Source organism: Lacerta agilis, chromosome 10, assembly GCF_009819535.1.
Source record: "Lacerta agilis isolate rLacAgi1 chromosome 10, rLacAgi1.pri, whole genome shotgun sequence".
NCBI classification, from domain to species: Eukaryota; Metazoa; Chordata; class Lepidosauria; order Squamata; family Lacertidae; genus Lacerta; species Lacerta agilis.
This window is the reverse complement of record NC_046321.1, coordinates 31,518,473-31,540,420: the sequence shown is the minus strand read 5'-3', so window position 1 is coordinate 31,540,420 and position 21,948 is coordinate 31,518,473. Positions and strand designations below refer to the sequence as shown.

Genomic DNA, 21,948 nt, shown 5'->3' with positions numbered 1-21,948 from the left:
AATACCAGTGTGTGTGTGTGTGTGTGTGTGTGTGTGTGTGTGTTAAAAGTCCAGCATTTCAGTGTGAATTACTCCTGACATACACATTTTTGTATGCATTTTGTACACACACATTTATTTACACTTTGTTTGCAAACAATTCCCCCTGATATAATGCATTTCTGCACAGCGTGTTTAGCTGGAGAAAGGCATCGCAAAATGTGGAGATGTGCCATTTTTGAAGAACAATTGTGTTTCAATTCGCATATTATCTTCAGAAGTATGCATTATGTCATTTCACATGAAAATACAAACAACATCCAATTTATATATCTCCTCCCGCCAATTCCCTAGCACTCTGCTGTTGCTTTCCAGTTGTGCTTGGATTGCAGAAGAAGAGGAAAAGACCCTCAGGAAGAAAGGCTGCTGGGTTGCCATGGGTTTGGCTTTGTGTATATGCGCAAAATATGGTCTGAAGCTCAACATCAAAAAAACTAAGATCATGGCCACTGGTCCCATCACCTCCTGGCAAATAGAAGGGAAAGAAATGGAGGCAGCGAAAGATTTTACTTTCTTGGGTTCCATGATCACTGCAGATGGTGACAGCAGTCACAAAATTAGAAGATGCTTGCTCCTTGGGAGAAAAGCAATGACAAACCAAGAAAAAGCAGAGACACCACTTTGCCGACAAAGGTCCGTATAGTTAAAGCTTTGGTTTTCCCAGTAGTGATGTATGGAAGTGAGAGCTGGACCATAAAGAAGGCTGATCGCCGAAGAATTGATGCTTTTGAATTATGGTGCAAGAAGATCAAACCTATCCATTCTTAAAGAAATCAGGCCTGAGTGCTCACCAGAAGGACAGATCCCGAATACTTTGGCCACCTCATGAGAAGAGAAGACTCCCTGGAAAAGACTCTGTTGTTGGGAAAGATGGAGAGCACAAGGAGAAGGGGACAAGAGAGGATGAGATGGTTGGACAGTGTTCTTAAAGCTACCAACATGAGTCTGACCAAACTGTGGGAGGCAGTGGAAGACAGGAGTGCCTGGAGTGCTCTGGTCCATGGGGTCACGAAGAGTCAGACACAACTAAACAACAACAACAACAATTTATTAATTTCTAGGGTTGGGGGGTCCCCCCCGAGTGTGTGTGTGTGTGTTCTCTCTCTCTCTCTCTCTCTCTCTCTCTCTCTCTCTCTCTCTCTCTCTCTCTCTCATCATTCTCTGAGTATACAACTCATGTACATCATCCTTCTATGAAGGATTATGTCAGGGGAATGGTTGCATAACAGCAAAGAATGGCCACTCTTTCCAATTTGCATGGATCCAATTACAGGTGGGTAGCCGTGTTGGTCTGCCTCACTATATTTAAGGATCTGGTGACTTCTGTTTCAGTGTATCTGAAGAAGTGTGCATGCACACGAAAGCTCATACCAAGAACAAACTCAGTTGGTCTCTAAGGTGCTACTGGAAAGAATTTTCTATTTTGTTTCAATTTGCATGGAATCTGAGGTGAGCAGATGGGTGAGATTTATCAAACTGGAAATGAAGGTAGGCTGGGTGTGATCTAAGCAGATGCTTTGCATGCCTAAAAAGGGCTGTGAACCACATTTCCACTTGAGCCTTTAAAGGAAAGAAAGGCAAAAACAGCAGTTTCGGCATAAACTTCTATAATCTTTTTACCAAGTCCAAAAATCCAGTATGAGTTGAGTGGTTTAGTTGCATGTGCTTTGCTGGGTCTTGAGACTGCGCTGATAGCTGTGCTCAGAGTGGACCCATCAAAATCCAGTGACCTTAGCTTTTTCTAGACTAAGTTAAGTCCATTGATTTTCAGGTCTTCTCTGAGCATGATTTAGTCAGATACAACCCACTGTTTTTACATTAACGTTCAGTGTTATTGCATTTTTATTTTATTTTATTGATTGATGTCCAGAGTGGTTTAACAATCAATCCCTCTACACAGGGAACTCGGGGAACTGTAGTTCTTTGAGGAGAGCAGAGAGTCTCCTCACAATCCTCAGCACCTGCAACAAACGACAGCTCCCAGAATTCTTTGGGGGAGGCTATGACTGTTTAAATTGGTATCATACCCGTAGCACTTTAAATGTATTATATGAACGTGGCCCAAGTTGTGAATCTTTCTATTTTTTCTCATGGAAGTCATATTTTAAGGGTTCCACACCCACTCTGAAGCAAGGTCTCCACACTGAGGCTGTGTCATCACCACCACCCACAGCCTAACACAGGGAGGTGCTGGAAGATTCCGCAGTATTGCAGAGGTCTCATTTATGGGGCACTTGCTGACTGAGGAGGAAAGACACCTGAAAGCCAGCAAAGCTCTGTGAGAGAAGCTGCTTTTCACCTCTGAGGAGGAGCACATAGTCATATGAGGTGGCTGGAGTATTTGCCCAGGGGAATCATTGCTTCAGATATTGGGGTGTTTCCCCCACCCAACACATTAAAAAGGAGGATACTCTGTGAGAGGCATTGTTAGGGGGTGACCCAGGAAACCCAAGGTCTTTTACAGCAGGCCCCAGATCTCATACTCCTCAACTGTCCCGCTTTAAGTGGGACATCGTGGACTTACAGAAGCCATCCTGGCTTCTGACTGGATCCCGGGATGTCCCGTTTTGACTCCTGCAAGAGTGCCTCCTTTGTGGGGGCAGGGCTCTCACACAAGTCATTTGGCTCCTTGAGCGGCAACGTGACATCAAGCAGTGTGCTCCCACCAGAGTACCTGCTGTTGAGGATCATGCCACTAAGCTGGTGAAAATCTCTATCTGCCCCCTTCACCAACTGCCTTCTTGTCCACAATTCTCTCCAAGCCCCACCTCTGGTGGGGGTGAAATGCAGCCATGCAGAGAGGGCAGGAGCTGGGGCAGGGCATATTCATGGATGAAGAAAGTTGGGGTGACAAGTGTTTGTGATGGAAAAAGGAAGGGGTGCATGTGAAAGTGAGTGGAGGGAAGGAGGAAGGAGGATAAAGGTGAGGTGTCAGGTGATGGAATGAATCTAGGTCTCTCTCTTCCTCTGTCACCCTTTACTGTGATCAACAGCAGTCTTTCTGTCACCAAAAGGCTCATGTTCCAATTTCCCCCTGCAGCATGTTGGAGGATATGAGCTCTCCTGCCCTCTCCCCACCCCCACGCCCAACTTTCTTCTTCTTCGTTGCTTATAGGACGGCTGGACACACTGCAAAGCACAATGCCAGGGAGATCCTAGCCCAGGGGTCTGCAACCTTTAAGACACAAAGAGCCACTTGGACCCGTTTCCAAAGGGAAAAAAACAACTGGGAGCCGCAAAACCATTGCGACATTTAAAACAAATATAACGCTGCATATATTGTTTCTTACCTTAATGCAATAATAATAAATAACGTATAGGAGCCAATGCAAAGTATAATTAGTAAAAACAACAAGAATAAGTTATTACTTTTTTGCATTGACTCAGGGGCGTACCCAGGATCAAAACTAGGGGGGGGGGGCAAGCCATGGTCGTTCAGGTTGTGACATTTCAGCACGGAAAGGTGAATGAAACCAAAATTTTAGGGAAATTATATATAATTATAGCAGTGCTTTATTACAGTAGTTATTACAATTATTTGCTTGGTTTTTTAAATTTTTTATTCTAGTTACATGTCTTATACCAGGGGTGGCCAACTCCCAAGAAACTGTGATCTACTTTCAGCAGTGATCTACCCCCGTTTTTTGGGGTTCAGCTCAAAGTTGTTTTGGGGGGGTGTGGTGGGTGGGAGAGAGGGCTTCCTCCTCTAAGATAGGTTGGCAAGCGAACTAATAAAGAAAGAAAAAGGGGGGGTGGGAATGGAAAAGTGGGGTGGAAAAATATAAATTGGGGGTGGGGTGGGGTGGGGAGAATATCTATTAAAAATATGTAGTAGTTTAAAAAATAAAAATAAAGGGGGGAAATCTTTTTCTTCTTTTTCCTTTTTTTGAAAACAAAAACAAAAGGGGAAGAGAAAGAAAAAGGGGGGATAGAGGGAGAAAAGGGTAATAATAAAAATTCAAATAGAATGGCTGCAGCAGCTGTGGGGGGTGTTTGTTTGTTTTTCGTTTGTTTGTTTGTTTTAAAAATGGGATTTCTCCCCTTGGATTAAAAAAGGAGGGGAGGAAGAAAAAGAGAGGAGGGTGGGAGAGCAAGGCAAAAAGCAAAAAAGCAAAAAACAGGTTTGGGGGGGGGGAATCACGCCAGGCACTGCAGCGCGCCGGCCTCGGGGCTCCGGGCCCCCGAGCTGCCCTTGGGGCCGTCTTGAGCATGTACACCGCCCGCAGCGAGCGCTGGCGAAGCACCGGTTGGCGGAGGTTTCAGAAGCAGCCCGGACGTTTTCGCCGCCCCCACCCAAAGCAGCTCTACTTCATCCTGTCGGCGACCATCACCGCTCTCCCGTCACGGCGACGCCTGGCCCGCCTGCTCCGCCCTCCGCGCGGCCGCTTTGAAAAGGATTCCGCCCGACAGGGGCCGCTCAGAACAGGGGCCGCTCCAATCGCCGCCGCCACCTCCCGCCGCCTTTATTATCCCGACTCTTTTCTCTCTCTCTCTCTCTCTCTCTCTCTCTCGATAACTCGCAAAGCCCAGCTCCTTCTTCTCCCCGCCCTAACGCCACCCTCATTGGCATGTTCCCCTCAAACAGGAACAGGCATCCCGGCGGCTCATTGGCTGGACGAAGCATCGCTCTCCCGTGCCCGCCTCCCGACTTCATCCTCAGTGGCTACCTCGGTGGTAAGGCCCCGGCTCTGAGCCTATGCGCCAAGGCGGCCGATCTGTCCTGCCAATCGGCACGGCGAGGTGGTAAAAGCTCAGCCCTCCCCACACACTTATTGGTGTGAAGAAGTCGCTTCCTCTCTCCGGGAGTGGTCAAGGTGGACATCAATCTTGGGTCTGTCCTCGGGAACCCCGAGAGGGCTGAGAAAGACCGCCCAGCTGTTCAACGTTGATGCGGATTATTCATGGTTTTTTTGGCCCTTTTTTTGCCGATAACCATTTAATTATTATTGAAAGGGCATTGAAAGGGGGCATGCCGGAGCCGCGGGAGACCTGTCAGAGAGCCGCATGCGGCTCCGGAGCCGCAGGTTGCTGACCCCCGTCCTAGCCAATGCCATCTTACTTTCGGAGAGGCAGCTGCATATGCAAATTTGTGTCGTCAGCTTGTTCTCAAAGTCCTTTAATTACCTTGCAGTACTCTACAATATATTACATAGGCCTGAAAGGTGCCTGTTCATTCTTTAAATAAAAGCTGCCAGGCCACAAATCTTTAAGCCTGTACTTTCTTTTTTTAATGATTAGGTGGAGCAAGCCAGTGTTCCAGGTGAGGCTGTGCATTCCTGGCCTCCACCCTTCCTACATCTCTCTGGGCACGAGGTTCCAAGTTCAGTCCCCGGAGTCTCCTCCTCTGAAAGAATCCTGTGCAGCCCGAGGTTGAAGGACCTCTGCCCAAGATCTGGAAGAACTACTCCCTATTTGGAGCAGAGCAGGGTGGCCAATGTGGTTTCCCCACTTGGTTGCTGGACTCCGTCTCCCATCATTCCTGACCATAGGCTGGCTGGGGCTGATGGGAGTTGAAGTCTAGCACCATCAGTTTATATGTTCATCTGAAAATTTCAATTCTCTGACTGGGAAGAAAGAAGGTAGAAGTTGGAAGGGAAGACATTTGTCCCTTTCTAGCCCTAAATATTCCATATTCAACCCCAAAATAAACCTGTGCTTTCCATGGTTTCTCATGGTGGCCATACAGTCCCAAGGCAGGGCTGTAAGGGATAGGAGAGCCTGAGGAGGCATCTTTAGTTCAGGCACAGGGAACCTGTGGCCCTCCAAATTTTGTTGGACTTTTAACATGGCTCATGGTCAGGGATAATGGGAGTTGTAGTCCTATAATTTCTGGAGGGCCACAGCTTTTGCCACCCCTGCTTTGGAGAAAGATTTGGAGCAAATGCTTCTTGAGAACACGGTTCTGCTCCATGTAGAACCAATCCTATCATTTATTGTCCCTTCTCTCCCTTAAACCAGAGGGGAGTGTGTAGTCCTTTAAACTGTAGTCCAAATCCATCTTTCTCTGTCTTTTCACTAGCTCCCCTTCAGCTTATTAATTTGTCCCAATGTGTCCCAGTCTTACTTATTTAATCCCTACCGAGACCTCGTTGGAATATGCAGTGCAGGGATGCTTCTCCATCCGTTTTGTGTGGTTATTATTTTTTTCTGAGTGTGACATCATGTGGTGAGATATAGCTGTTGCATCATGGCAGGAAGGGCGACTCTCAGCTTTGGGACAGCTTCCCTTAGGTGGTGCTCAATAGTGAGGGTGTGTGCCCTGGAGTGGGATAGAACCCGAATCCTGAAATGTAGTCCCTCCTAAATAACATATTTTGCCCTGCATGGTCTCAATTGGGAGGAGACTTCAGCATGCAAAAATGAAGGAGAAAAAAACACCTTCTTGGGCTCCTGCGCACATAAAAAAGTGCTCTCCGTTGCTTTGTAATACAGGCGACTCCCCATTTACGCTGGGTTATTTTCCAGCAGCCCATGTGCATAAGTGGAAATCACCTTTAAACACCTTTTAAGTGCCCTTTTTGCTGCTTTCTCTCCAATCCAGTTCAAAAATACTATACCAAAAATATCCACAACTAGAATTGAAGCTCTGGGGCTGGCAAGGAGACTGGAGGACATGTGGGAAAGAGGGTGCTGCTGCTGTGCTACCTCACATGCCAGCTGTTAGGTGGGGAGGCTGAGCAGCCTAAACAAAGTCCCACTGTGCTTCTGGTCTCTTTGGGGCTTCCTCTTCAGGCTCCAGGGAGGGTCTCCTCATGACCCACAAGGACTCTGCTGCTCTCTCTCACGCCATTTCTGGGTATAATTTTATTTATTTAATTATTTCTCGGTGCCACACATATATGCAGCCAAACACAAGTTGATCACATGCAAGTGGGGGGGGGGATGCCTCTAATTATCAATGGAAATTAATACCAATGTAGTCATATCACATTGATGTGAAAATTGTACCTGAGCTGGTATTGATGGACAGCAAGAGGGAAGGGGAGGAGAGCTTAGAGACTAAGTTTATGTGTGAGAGAGGAAGAATTTGAGTGGAAGCACCTGCACATGTGTGTGTGTGTGCATGTGAGGAAGAATTCAGCATGTCCCATTGGCAATATCATGAGCATTCATTACATTTCTTCCCTTCCCTTCACCAGGAGGTTTCAGGGCAGGTTATAGCAATTTGAAATACGCTATTAAAATCAGTTAAAACAAATGGCAGTCAAGAGAATAGTGGCATTTGCAAAGACCAAGCTGCTTTCTACTGCGCCTCAAGAAGAGCCTCTAAGAATGGATTAGAAAAGCAGGGGGTCCTTTTTCAATTTGAGAGCCACATTTCCTTTGGGGAAACCTGGGGGGGGGCACTTTTGGGTGGTGCCAGAGGAAAAGGTAAGTGGAGCGATGAATGAATTCTACCTTTGTACAATCGTCTACTTTCTAACACACTCACACCCATCCCTCTCTCCTCCATGCAAGCCACTGAGAAGCATTGTCAGAGTTCAATAATATATCCCAGTGAGCAAAAAATACTCAAGAGGGGTTGGAAGCAGGACTGGTGAGGGGTGTGCCTTCAGAGGGTGTTTGACCTGGGGATGGTCCTAAGGGCCAGATAGAAAGGTCTAGAGGGCCACATTTGCCCCTGGACCTGAGTTTTCCCATCTCTGGGTTATGAGGACAATATGACCCCACCTTCTTGGCTTATGCCTTCACTCAATTTCTGCTAGTGGCATTAAATTTGCAGGGTGGTCAACACAGAACGAGAATGGCTCCATGATCTTGACCAGAGATATATGAATCTGTGGCCCTGCAGATGGTGTGGGACTCCAACTTCCACAACACCTCTGACCATCATCCATACGAATGGGAGTTGTAGTGCAACAAAAACCAGATGGCTGCAGGCTCCCGATCACTGAGCTACACTGACCTGGTTTTATTGAAGATAAAACACTGTGGACGTGGATAGGGAGAAGCTGATGGGAATACATGAGCAACTTCCTCAGCAATGCCATGGAGAAATAAATGAGTGGCAAGCTGTTCAGCCCAGGGTTTGTGTACATGCATATGTCATCCACACTGCATCGGAAAACTTTGGTGCGATGCTGATCTATATGAAGCAATCGGGTTTGCTGCACATGGTTCATAGCTGCCCTGAGTCAGCTGCAGCAATATGAGGGACCTCATGTATGAGGGATGAGGGATACCCTAGCCTGTTACCAGAGGTGGATTTAGGTGAGCGCTTCAGAGCCTTGGTTGGTGCTGATGGGGTCACTGCAGCTATGAAGTAGAATGGAAGGTGAGAGGCAGGGCGTGCCAAATTTTGGTGTCGCAAAGGGTGCCACAGAAATTTGAGACCCCCACGTCCGCCTCTGCAGTGACCCTTCGTGCCACACCAAAGTGCCACAAGGCTCTCTGTTCTTAAGGATCAAGCATCCGTTGAGTTTCCAGAAAGCTACATACCAAACCGCTACATTGTGAACCTTAAGCAGCACCACGTTCTTAGCAGCAGACCAAGCAGGTTCTCGATCGGGTTTTGAATTTGTCAAATTGGAAGTTAATGCCTAGTATTAATTTCATCATCAACTGCCTCCTTCCGCAGAAAGGCACTGCTGTGCTGTAATAACTTTCACTTCATGATATGGTTAATGAGAACTTGCTCATAAAGAATTGTCATTGTCTTTGTGCATGTTTTTACTGCCTCGATAAGTGTTTATATTTGGAAACAGGTGGCTGGTAATAAACCTGCCAGCTCCTGCTAATTGAACAGGTGATATCTGAATAAATACTGATTGCCGAGCCGCAGAAATGGATGTTTTGGAGATGTTTTGGTCCTGGGCAAAGGGCTTCGCTTGCACTTCCATAAGCTTGGCCACTCGATGGCAGCCTTGCACCAAAAAACTCGCCGCTTTGCCTCACAGCTGAGTTTAAACTAGATCTGGCTAGAAGAAAAGTCAAATCCTCACTCTGTCCTCTTGTGTACCATTGTCTTTAATTCTTACAATCACAAGCTTTCCTTAACAATGACATGATCTTGTTCTTCATATAAGTGCTGAGTGATTAGACCGTCGAGTGTCTTAAGCCTTTTCCGATTATGATTTGGATGATAGGACAATATGGCAATTAGATTACAGTGTGGACCGAACGGGCATCAGCATCAAGATCGGAATGAGAGGCTGTGATCTCATTATCCTCTTATGCAGGCTGCCACTTTGAATCATATAATCATCAAGCAGGGAGAGAGCAGCCAGAATGCCCAACCCGTTAGCTTTCTAAGGATGGATCCACAACATCTGAGACCACAGTTTGCTATCAGTAAAGAGCAAGTGTAGGCGAGGGGTCCCACAACAAGGTGTTTACATAACAGGGGGAAGCAGGCAACTCAAGGAAGGAAGCCACTCCGCATGCTTGAAATTGCAGGCAGGGTCTGAATGGCGTCAGTTCTAAATGGCACCTTGGGGAACGTAAGACAATACAGTGCCTGAAAGGCCACAGCATATAAGGCAAATTAAAAGCAGCATTTCTGACCTCTGTTTAGTGCAGCGCAGAAATCAAGGTGTTGCAGTTTAAACAACGTCAACATGTGCTCTGTTTCTGTATCAGAATTAGGAATACAGAATATATGATAGAAAGACCCTTTTCTGTTTCTTGGAAAGCTACAGCAAAGTTGAAAAACAATAACACAACTAAATGTTAGGAAGGTATCTTCAAATGTTGATATATTTATTATATTTAAATAAAATTGAACACACAAACATACAAGGCAGAAGTGCATCTTTGATTTCATTTTCTTATTCCCAAGTGCCAAATTTTAATGTAAACTTACTTGCTCTATGACAGTATTAGGTAGATCTATTTGCTTATGTCAGTCAAAAGGCTCTAGATGTTTTGTACATAACCATTCTGTTTGTGGTCACACTGCATCATAGGTACTGTAGTCTTAAAGCTAACTAAATTGCACTGTTTTCACATAAATGTGTCTCCTGAGAATGATGATGGTCTGACATGAGAGGATTAAAATACAATAATGAAGTCGGTTTGGTATATAGATTAAGATACTATCGTTTATGCAAAAAGTGAAATATCATGAGAAAACAGATAAAACTAGTATATGTAATGCATATTCATAAAATTGTGTTCCCTAAGCAGATTCATCCAAAGCACAACAGATCAACCACAAGCATGTTTGGATCAGATAATGGCAGAACTATGACAGTTAACCTAGAGATGCAATTTTCAGAAAATTCTGGCAATTCTAAAATAACTATATCTGATTGGGAGAAAGAGGGAACCCAGCCAAGGACTCTGTGAACATTTTCACATGAGGAGCGTTGCCATTTATCAGAGTGTCGCAAGTGAAAATTAAACTCAAATCCACACTGGGTTCTCCTTGTGCCACTCAGGAGTGATGTGATAACTTCAGCCTGGGGCAATGTGCTTTGAGGTCAGCATGGACTGGCGAAAAATTTAAGCGGCTGCACAGTCTGAGAGGCAGTTTGTGCCATTGAGCCCTGTGTAATTTCCTCTACTTGGTGGCTGTAGGAAACAGCACCTTGGGGAAAATGAAAGTGGCAGGGAATGTGCTTCAGTGTGTCTGCTTGGGTTTGTCCCCAGCCCACGAGGAGCTGATTGTGTCTCCCTGCTACCAATGCGTTACAAGGGCGAATGTATCCGACTGGGAATTTATCTATGCATGCTTCCTTATCTCCAACAGGCGCCAAGATGCACGTTCAGGACCTTTGTTTGCACATTCCGCTTCTTCATTACAAGAAGTATAAATCATTCTGTGTACAAATACTATATTCATGGTTTTTGTGGGCAGGGTCTCTGCCAGTAATTCCAATGCACTCACAGGGAAAATTTGATGCAACCCCATCAGTTTCAGTTTGTCCCAATTCTTGCATTGTTCCCATGACAATGATGCCATTACATGTTTGCCTGACCTCTCCCCTAACTATCTTGTTAAGCATGACAAATCTGTATCTCAAATCTCTATAAAGGACAGTCCTTGGCACATTGCTGTCTCCAAGTGCCTGGTGGCCGCCCTTGGGAAATAAATAATGGATTTATTAGACCCACAGTCTCTAACGCTTCCAAGAGAAATCATGGGCCTCCTGTGGGAAGCTCTGCATAAGCAAACCTAAGCGATCTGTCTTTTTACCCCACAATAAACTTCAAATGTAAAATGCAGAGAATGAGGGCCCTTCCAAATAACCTGTCTATTGTGCATCCATCCTGATTCGTTTGTGGGGAGGCTATCTCACACTTTCTGGGGCATTTTCATGTCACTTTCCTTATTGCAAAAACTTTGATCTTTGGGGGAAGTGGGTTTGTCGGGCAAGACATCATTCCCAATCAACTATCATTGCACAAACTGAATTTGCCGGCATGTGACTGAATCCCACTCCAAAATAGCAACTGTCTGGAAGTGCCCCGAGGAGAGGTACACCACACCCACCTGGGTAGGTTTTCATGCTATTTGCTGCCGGGATTCACAGAGCACCATCTTGTATCCCTGTCTCATGATCCATCACTGTTTGTTCTTCACCTCCCAGGGTTCTTACACAAATCCACACAGTTCCATAAAGAGGTGTACAAATGGTTCAGAATCTACATCATGCCTCTTCCTGGGGCACTGCTCCTCTTTAATGCCAGGCCTGTTTTAAATGTTGAATTTATACCACTGTCTCCGAACCAAGAAGCAGCTGGCCAATCATGCCTTCTATCAAATGTTTTTTTTTTTTTTTTAAAGAAAACCCTGGACTTTAAAAGCTGCCAACTTGCAATCCTGAAAACTGGCTATTTTCAAGCATCCCCTCCCCTCCTCAATTCCTCCCATTTCCTCCTGAGCATGCCTGCAGAACCTGGACTGTGTATACTTGCACAGCTGCAATTGTGAAAATATGTTATTTTTGTAATGAAATGCTCTATATGGGAAGCACAAGAAGATTATTCTGGGTCAGCAAGCAACTCCAAGTGAAATGAAATTTCAAGGGAAAGAAAGACTTGCCTAGAGATTCTTCTCTAGAACACGGTTGGAGAATCTGTGGCCCATGGGATGCTGTTGAGCTCCTAACTCCCACCATCATCTGGAATATAGGAACCTGTGGACAAAGGAACCAGTGGTTGCTAAGCTGAGGTCCTCCAGGTGTTGTTGAACTCCCATCTGCTCCATCCAGCACCACCAATGGTCATGAGAGGTTTATAGTCCATCAACATCTTGTGACAAGTTTTTCTCCCTCTTTGGGAAACTGTGAGCAAGGCTGGCAGGAGGCATCTCTGGGAGAGTTGCATGGCAGTAAGCAGGGAGACAGTTGTGCAAGTTTTGAGTCTGGACTTGATGTTCTCTTGAGATGGTTATGTGTATTATTTCACTTACATCAATATATGAGAAGTCAGACCTGGTGTGTTTGTGTGTCCCCCTGCTCATTTTTGCTGAGTTGGGGCCCTGGACTCTTGCCCCAAAGTCCTCATCTGATGGCACCACTGCTGAGAGATAAGGACATAACTAAGGAAACTCCTGGTTGCCACCCCAATCTCTAGAATCACAAATAGGACAGAATCTTCAAAGATATCTGAAGTCAGAAGATCACAGTCATGTGACCAGAAAAAAGAAAAGTTATGATGAGGGACAGTGGATTATGTTTGGAAGACTGTTTTAATTTAGAAGCTGAGCTTAAAGTGGGGCATGCTGGAGAAGCAGGAGCTGAAGGACAAAGGGAACAGCCATGATTCAGCAAGCCGTTAGACATCTCTTTCTCAATTCCACTCAATGGATGTCTGCTCTCGGTTCCTTGGCTTCAGCACACGCCACCACACTTGGACTGTATGCTGGCTGCAGGGTAGCCCGAGGAATCTGGAAACATAGTTTGGATCCAAAGATCTGGAAAGGAAGGAGGATTTCCTGTCAGTTGTCCTGGAGAAAGTGGAAAGCCAACAAACTAAAGACTAAACCATTTATAAAACAGATAGCTGTCAAGTTTCAGACGATCCAACCCCTCACGGCAGGTTGCCAGGAACAGATAAGACGAGGAAATTCTTACCAATGCTTTTTATTCTATATTCAGAGAAAGAGGCTTAGAAATGCAGCCTCTTGGAGTTATGCCGTTGCTCCGAGTGAAACCCCACCCTCTCCATCTCTCCCATTATACGTCATCCCTATGGTGGCGCTGTGAGTTAAACCACAGAGTCTAGGGCTTGCTGATCAGAAGGTCGGCGATTCGAATCCCTGCCACAGGGTGAGCTCCCGTTGCTCGGTCCCAGCTCCTGCCCACCTAGCAGTTCGAAAGCACATCAAAGTGCAAGTAGATAAATAGGGACCGCTCCAGCAGGAAGGTAAACGGCGTTTCCGTGCGCTGCTCTGGTTCGCCAGAAGCGGCTTTGTCATGCTGGCCACATGACCCGGAAGCTGTCTGTGGACAAACGCCGGCTCCCTTGGCCTGTAGAGCGAGATGAGCGCCACAACCCCAGAGTCAGACACAACTGGACCTGATGGTCAGGGGTCCCTTTACCTTTACCTATGGTGGCTAATCTGTGTCTTCTGCCTCTGAGCTCTCTGCTCTCCTACTTTTAATGCCCTCTGGGTTCTGGGAGGGTGGGTCTGGAATGCTTTCTAAAGACACTGAGTCTGTCAGCTGTCTCTCCCCTCATGCTTCTTCCTCCTCCTCCTCTCCCATTATTTCACAGCTTTCCCCCTCATTTGCCTCTGACCCGTGGCCTCCCTCAAATCCCTGTTGTAATTCTGAACTGTCTCCTTCTTCCCTGGAAGGGTCAGGCTGGGGAGGCAGTCTCCACCATTCCTCCTCTGCCCAGTCTCTGACAATAGCCATGCCAGGAAGCTGGAATCAAAAGTATTAAAAAAGAAGAAGCAAAAAGCTCACTCAACGGACAGCAGGGGGGGGGAGCAGGGGGGAGGACCCAACACAGGAACCTGCTTTGCACCAAATTAGACCATTGAACATCTAGACCTGCATTGTCTACACTCTGACGGGTAGTTGCTCTCAAGGGATTCAGACTGGGGATTCTCAGCCCTACCTAGAGATGCTCGGGAATGAACCTGGAACCTTCTGCAGATATGCTCTTCCACTGCAACACCATGATTTGACTACACCTGCCCTATTTTTCCAGTGAAATGCAGATTTACCTTTGACTGAAAGCGGTTCTCCTTTGTGAGGAGCAAAACATCTTCCTCAGCTCCTTCTTTGTCTGGGGCTAATGAATAAGGGTGGGGAAAAAACAAGAGGGTTAATGCTACAGAACTGGCACCTATAGCCTGGCAGGGGCTCCATTCAAACATTCAACTTATGCCAGCAATTTCCAGATGGTGGCTCAGTGCAGGAGAGTGAGGAGCACATTGACACCCCACCCCCCGGCAGTGTGGTTGTTGCCACAAAGCTGCTTGCCAGTAACTGACATTGGTGGCATAACTATTCAGGTAGCCTGGTGTGGTGTTTGCCCATTCTTTTGGAAATGTCTGTACTTGGGGAGAGAAAGGGTTAATAGGTAGACCAATAGAAAAGCCCAGAGGCGGAGCCTACAGTGGTACCTCAACTTACGAATTTAATCCGTTCTGAATGCACATTCGTAGGTCGAAAAATCCGTAAGTCAAAAAAAGCAATTTCCCCATAGGAATGCATTGGAAACGAAAAATTCGGAAAAATTCATAAGTCAAGTAAACTGCATCTAAAATTCGTAAGTCGAGTAAACCCCATCTAAAACCGCCAACGGATGTCCTTCGGATGTCAAAAAATTCCTAGGTGTGTGGGCACTTTTTTCATTTGTAAGTCGAAAAATTCATATGTCGAATAATTCGTAAGTCGAGGTACCACTGTACCTGTTTTTAAAAGGCTTAGCCAGAGGTTTAGACAGTTGGGGGGGAAAGCAGTTGGAAAAGCAGCTGGAAGTTGTTGGAAACAGAGAGACAGTTAGTTAGTTTGGTTGGTTTCTTGTGGGTGGGAGGCATAGGAGTCAGAGTGAGTTAGAGACAGAGGGGAGACAGAGAGAGAGTGAATCAGATTACAGTGTTTCAAAGTATTTAAAATTGTTTGTGTTCACAATAAACTGGAATCTTTGTTAATAAGTTACAACCTGACTGAGTCTGAATATATTACTGAGGAAACTTGGTTGGTGGCAGTGGAAGACATACGCTGTGGTGGTGCAGGGTCAATAGTCTGTGGAACAACCGGGGGCTCTGTGCGAACGCCACACCTGGGTAGCCTGAGCTTCCTATGGCAGTATGAGTCATGGATTCAAAGGAGGACTACCCACAAGGCATCACTTCCAGGTTGGCACATGGAATCAAAGTGCAAGCCCCAAACCAATAATTTAAGTACAGTAGATGATGAGCTCAAAACAAGCCGAAACAAAATAGAAAATTCTTTCCAGTAGCACCTTAGAGACCAACTGAGTTTGTTCTTGGTATGAGCTTTCGTGTGCATGCACACTTCTTCAGATACACTGAAACAGAAGTCACCAGATCCTTAAATATAGTGAGGGAGTGGGGAGGGGTATTACTCAGAAGGGTGGTGGGAATGGGTGATCAGCTGATAGGTGTGGAAAACCTGTTGATGACTCTTAACGGCTGCAATTAGTCTTGCAGGGAAAGGCAAGGGGTGAGATGGCTAAAGATAGCTTTGTTATGTATAATGAGATAAGAATCCAATGTCTTTGTCTTTCCAGTAGCACCTTAGAGACCAACTGAGTTTGTTCTTGGTATGAGATACACTGAAACAGAAGTCACCCCCCTCCCTCACTATATTTAAGGATCTGGTGACTTCTGTTTCAGTGTATCTGAAGAAGTGTGCATGCACACGAAAGCTCATACCAAGAACAAACTCAGTTGGTCTCTAAGGTGCTACTGGAAAGAATTTTCTATTTTGTTTCGACTATGGCAGACCAACACGGCTACCCACCTGTAACTCAAAACAAGCCCTTCCTGATGACCTGTTCATTGAGCATTCAGCCTGATTTGTTTGAGGAGAGATTCAATTACATTGCACGAAGGAGGGGTATCCCACACTTCCAAGTGCATTTCCCCATCACTTATCATGAAAAGTGTGATCTTTGGGGGAAGTGGGTTTGTTTCACAAGAGCTTCAGACCAGTTTTAACTGTGCAGCCTGGTAAGTTGAATCCCACCCTGAAACACTGACAGTCTGGAAGCACTGTAAGCCTTTGCTGAATAATCCTGTAAATCCTAATGCAAAAGCAGTAGAACAATATTGTTTGTTGTACTGGGAGCCAGTAGCCCTGCTGTTGACCACTCCATTTTTTAAAAACAAGTTGGCTCATGTATATTTTGCTTTTTGAGTTGGGAGTGCTCAACTTGAGAAGAGGCGACTAGCCTTGTGACAAAAGCCTTTAATTATATATCCTGCACTGGCTCTATTTTACCAATGGAATTTGGGTAAAATTCTAAATGTATTGTCATCACAAATGGCTCTTTGAAATAAATAAATAAATAAATAAATAAATATCCAACTTGCATTTTATTTCCTCTCTGGTCTTCTTGTATTAACAGATTTTTCTTCTTCTTACCATATTTACATGAATGTAATGCGCCATCAAAACTAATGCGCACCACAATTTTCGAAACCTTGAAACAAAAAAAGTATTTCCTGGCAAATGTAAACGTGCCGTCAAATCTAATGCACACCCTAATTTTTGTGACATAATTTGGCCCAAAATGGTGTGCTTTACATTCATGTAAGTACAGTGTTTTCACTATTTTGATTCCAAGAGAATACGTGTGTAAGCATACCATATTCTTTTTTAAAAAAATCCAAAATATGCATATCTGGTATTGCTATTGTTTCAAATGCACAAGTCAAAATAGTTAATGTTCTTATTCTTTTTAAGAGTGTTGCATCCAGACTAAAGGCCTATCCACTCCTCCGTTTGCCCTGCTGCTCCTGTTCTACTTCCTGTGGGAAAAGCCACTCTTTAGCAATAAATGGGAACAAACAGCTATTGGGTTTTCTGCAGATTGCTGTTGGTTCCAATTTATTGCTAAAGAGTGAGTTTTCCAGGGGAAAGCAGAGGAAAATCACTCAGACTGTGCCTAGAAAGAGCGGGACAAGCGGAAAACCACTCGAACACATGCTTTCTGCACACAGGATAAACGGAACTGTGCATGAGCCCTTAGTTAGTGATGCCTCAACACAACTAACTTAAGTTCCGTTAATTTCAATGGGATTAAGACCTAATTTTCTTTTTTAAAGAGTTGTATCCAGACCATGCTGGTCACATTTTAGGCCCATTGAAACCAATTGTACTTATGTTAAGCTACTCTAACTTAAACCTTAATGAGTTCAATGGGATTGAAGCAGGGCTTCATCCAGATGTTGATGAACTACAACTCCCATCATCCCTCTGGGCTGCGTTGGCTGCGGCTGATGAGCATTGCAGTCTAGCAGCATCCAGAGGACCAGAGGTTCCTCATTTACAGGACAAGCCTTGGTGAGTTAAAGTGTTACTTACTCCAAGTAAGTGAGGACAGTAAGTGCACAACTAGCACACATTTAACTGGTGCACATTCAGCTTTACGTGCATAACAACAACAACAAATTAATTAAAAAGGGGGTTGAATGTGGGGAGGGGAGACTTTGGCAGTCCCACCTGCCATTGAACCCAGTGGGTTTGGGCTATATGTGATTTTAGTTTTAGGTACGATTCCCAGAATGTAACCCCCGCATAAGTTGCGGGCCTACTGGACAGGATTTCAGTCTTAGTCAAGATTCAAACCATGGTAATTTTCTTTTGCATTTTCATATGCTAAAATTATACTAAACTGTAATCCACTTGACTTCATCTCTGTATTTCTTAGCTTAAAATATCCCTGCCATTCTGGTTTTCTTGTTTACGCATCCACTCAGACATCAGAAGAGCTGCATACCTTGAGTACACGCTGCTTCAACGCTCTGTTGCGTGGTTGTGGTCTTCCGGGGATTTTTTTCTGGAGTCTGGCATGGGGTAGCAAGAAAACAGATCTCAGGCACTGTGTACATCATCAGGAAAACCCATCCGTTCAGCACCAAAGCAACACTAATGAGTGGGTCATCCCACTTGCTTTGGGTACCATCGCCAGGGAAGCCACTGATGAACAGCACTGTGATCCACGCAGCCCAGATGGCTTTAGAGAAGACAACAGTGATAAAGATGTGCATCCCATGCCTCTTCCAGCCCTTGTACGGTCCGCAGAAGGTGAACATGGAGACCACAAAGGTGAGGCCCATTAGGATGAGCACATAGGTCGAGAGCATGACAAAGTCCTTGTTGCGTTGTTCTCTCCCCATCCTCGCCAAATCGATGCCATCTCTTCCGACTGTGATGAGGATGTATTTGACGGCGATGATCAACTGAACCGCAGTGAGGCCCAAAGTGTATACCAGCATTGACCGTAGTGAAAAGGGCGCCTTTCCTCTCACCAGCCTGACGAGGTTGAAAGCATGCATCAGAAGGCAGGAGAAGCAGAGGGCAAAAAGGACCCCGTGTAAGATGAAGCGAGCGGGGCCAGTCTGCTCATTGAGCTGGATGATGAACACAAAGGTGAGGCTGAAGATTCCCAGGGTGCCCAGAAGGAAGAGGAGCTGAATGGGGACCATGCTTTTCTTGGTCTTGTCTTTGACCATGCAGCTAAGGACGAAGAGTGCCAGCAGAAGCACCAGCGAGACCAGGATCCCTGCAGCAGCCACCGTCTCCAGACCAATGCCCCAGGCTTCGCAGATGTCACAGAGGAAATAATAATCAGGGTCAATGTCGCCGCAGCCTGGGGGAGGTGCCGTGGTGTTAGCAGCCATGACAAACAACGCAGCTGAGGGAAGAAACTTGAGGGAAGAAAAATAAAGAATTGTGATCAAATACCTTCACGCAGGTAGTCAGTGACCCAAAGATCTGAGTGCAATTGCTAACACTGATGTGTAACGCTGTCAGCGGGTACGTAAATGAATCTTAATTTTACTGTTGGTTAAAAATTAGCAGTGACACGAGGTGACTTTCAAAACATAAATATATTCCAGTTTTGTTTTTTCCATGGAGGGGGGGGGTAGCCAACAGCCCTCCAGCATCAGCCAGCCTGATTTACTTTTGCTTTGGGACAAAGGAGCCTCTCTTTCCCCCCACACAGTTCTGTGAACTCTGTTTTGCTCCCCACAACAGCCATTTAGTGCTAGCACCCACAGCATTTTTTATCAAGATTCGTGGCAGCCTATTTTTTTATTTACCAAAAATTAGTCCTGTGTAAGGGTGGGGTGATCCAAGATGTGCTCAGGTGTCGTCGTCATCGCCCCCCCCCAAAGGGAGCCTAGAGAACTGCCCACACTCAAACATTTGGTGTTGCGGCTGAGGTGGCCTCTCCCACAACTGCCACCCCAGGGCTATTCAAATCTTTCTCTAAGGGGAGGGGAGATCTAGTGTTGGAAAGGTCTTCTCCCTTGAAGCTTGCCTTTGCTGTTTCATTATGTATAGTTGCAACTGATGCTTATTGTATTACTATGTCTGTGTAAACTGCTTTATGAGGTTCACCTGAAAGGCACTATATTCATATCTTAAATAAATATGCCAGCAGTATAAATGAATAGATTTATTACCATTATTGTTATTGTTGTTATTATTTAATACTTGGTGAGGGCCGTGCTGTTGCACAACTCTTCGTACAGAAAAGAGCCCTTCAAATATGCCTTGAAGACTTAATTGTGCTACTCTGCCTTTTTTACAATGCTTTTATGCCATTTATTTCTAAACCTCGGTACTTCCTTATGAATCTGGTTTTGTGTATTTTCTACAATTCAGGTGTCCCTCCGCTGGTTTTCCTTTGGTTGTTTTTGTTATGAAAATTCGGCGGAGCAACTGCTGCGCAGAAGATATGCTGAGGGAACTACATGTATTTAAAACGGTTTTAACCAGTGACCCACCCACCAGGGTACAGAGACGAGTACACAACACTCCTTATATACTACATTTACAGCTCAATTAACAACACCTGTTGTACTCCCTCACATCTGCAAAACTAGGTCATGAGATTTACAGTAACTTTTAAAGTGGTATACATTTTGTGGAATAATAATGAACCTTGATATCTGAACTAATCAACGGTTTTCCGCTATGCCATAAAACACAACATATAAATATTTTAACTAAGCAAATTTGCCACCCTGCAATTTCAATCAGAATCTGTTACCTGAATCAACCATCTCACTCTGCCCAGTGATAGGTCAGATCCTGGTTTTCATCCTGCTGCAAATTATTTTGTTGGGTGTGTATACAGTGGTACCTTGGGTTAAGAACTTAATTCGTTCTGGAGGTCCGTTCTTAACCTGAAACTGTTCTTAACCTGAGGTACCACTTTAGCTAATGGGACCTCCCACTGCCACCATGCTGCCGCAGCATGATTTCTGTTCTCATCCTGAAGCAAAGTTCTTAACCCGAGGTACTATTTCTGGGTTAGGGGAGTCTGTAACCTGAAGCGTCTGCAACTTGACGTACCACTGTATCTTGTTCTCACCTTGTGGGAAATGCTTGGAAGCAGTTGTGTTCTGTATTCTTTTCTCTAGCCATTCATAGTTTGATATCATTTTGGCAAAGCCAAACATCCTGGGTTGGCTCTAGACTCTGTTAATTGAACTTAAGTCACACTGAAATCAGCGCGTCAAGTTAGTCTTGACTTAAGTCTAATTCATTTTAACTAAATGTGACTAACTTAGTCTGGATCCAGCCTTTCTCTCTGGGATAAATGTGCCCACCAGGGGAGCTTTTCTAACCTGAGTGTTGCCACCATTTAACCTGGCAAATGATGGGCAGTCTCTCTCCATGCATTGATTCCATAGAGCAAAGTATGACAAAGTATGATAAATAAATCAATAACCTTTATTACGCTAGCCACTCGTTATGGCAATTGTATATTTGTGGACATCTGATAAGATATTTATTGCCTAAGAGGCTTGAAATCATATCTGGTATATAGTATTGGGCTTGGACTAGGAAGACCTGGGTTCCAAATCCTGCTTCGCTACGAATCTCAATGGGTCATAAACAACAGCCTGAGTTTTCAGAGTGGCACAAGAAAAATACATAATTTTTCTATATCTTCTCTTTAGCTGTAGAAGCTCTCTTCCTCCACCTAGATATATTATGAAATAGAAGGCAGTGCTGATAAAGCAAATTTGTACATATATGCATAATTCTGTATATTCAAAGAAAGGATGGGCAAACTCCTTCAGTGATACTTCATCTAGTTATTATGGAGAAGACTCCTAAAATGTGAATAGCCCCCAAACACTATGAGTGGAAGCAAGCAAACCTATCTACCCCCCACCCCCACAGCACTGCTTTAGGCAGAGAGCACCTCAATTGCCAACTGAACTTTCATGACTTACCTTTGCTGTGTTCTGGCTGGGAAAAGGAGACCCTGGTGACTGGAGGGTGAGAGACAGGGAGCCTTTGATCCTGCCTGTCTTGGCAAATATACTGAGCCTGCCTGAGCTACACGTTGCGGGGAAAACAACACATCTATGACATTATTATTACTATTATCTTTGCTTTCTTTGGGGATCAAGAACACACTCCCAAGGCAGCTAAAAATCACAGGGAGACACACCTATTCAGGTTGATCCACCACCAGCTTGGTCATTGTCAGAAATAAACTCCTGGACCTGATATTCACTTAATGTCGTTTTTTCCTCATGCATCATCCAATCTTTTCATTTTTGTGGTTTTTATTCCCCCCTCCCCCCCCTGCAATGCAGACACAGATTTCCGGCATGAAAAATGGTTTGAATCATTTGTGGCATGCGGACAAGTATACATTTTAATGCACTCGGAACTTCAGTGCACTGATTTGCAAGGCTATTACTTTTCTGCTCCGATTGGATCATTTTCGCAGTGGTGAAATTAAAAGGAGGGAGAAGCAAAATAAAGAAGAATGAAATTCAATTTTTAA

General features: G+C 45.0%; 1 protein-coding gene across 1 annotated transcript; it reads right to left on the bottom strand.

Annotated features, from left to right (window-relative positions):
• Positions 1–12,765: 12,765 nt before the first annotated feature.
• On the bottom strand, positions 12,766–18,822 carry LOC117053998 (retinoic acid-induced protein 3-like). The gene is made up of 3 exons (XM_033162426.1): positions 17,908–18,822; positions 14,159–14,226; positions 12,766–12,898 (listed from the first exon to the last, which is right to left on the bottom strand). The coding sequence occupies exons 1-3, from the start codon at positions 18,809–18,811 to the stop codon at positions 12,785–12,787; spliced, it is 1,086 nt and encodes a 361-aa protein (XP_033018317.1). The 5' UTR covers positions 18,812–18,822; the 3' UTR covers positions 12,766–12,784.
• Between the last annotated feature and the right edge of the window lie 3,126 nt (positions 18,823–21,948).

Excerpts from the sequence above, each read along its gene's own strand:
- LOC117053998 (XM_033162426.1), bottom strand. The coding sequence starts at position 18,811 with ATGGCTGCTAACACCACGGCACCTCCCCCAGGCTGCGGCGACATTGAC. Across the intron at positions 14,227-17,907 it reads TGAAGCAGCGTGTACTCAAG|CCCCAGACAAAGAAGGAGCT; the intron begins GTATGCAGCTCT and ends CTTATTCATTAG. Across the intron at positions 12,899-14,158 it reads AGAACCGCTTTCAGTCAAAG|ATCTTTGGATCCAAACTATG; the intron begins GTAAATCTGCAT and ends CTTCCTTTCCAG.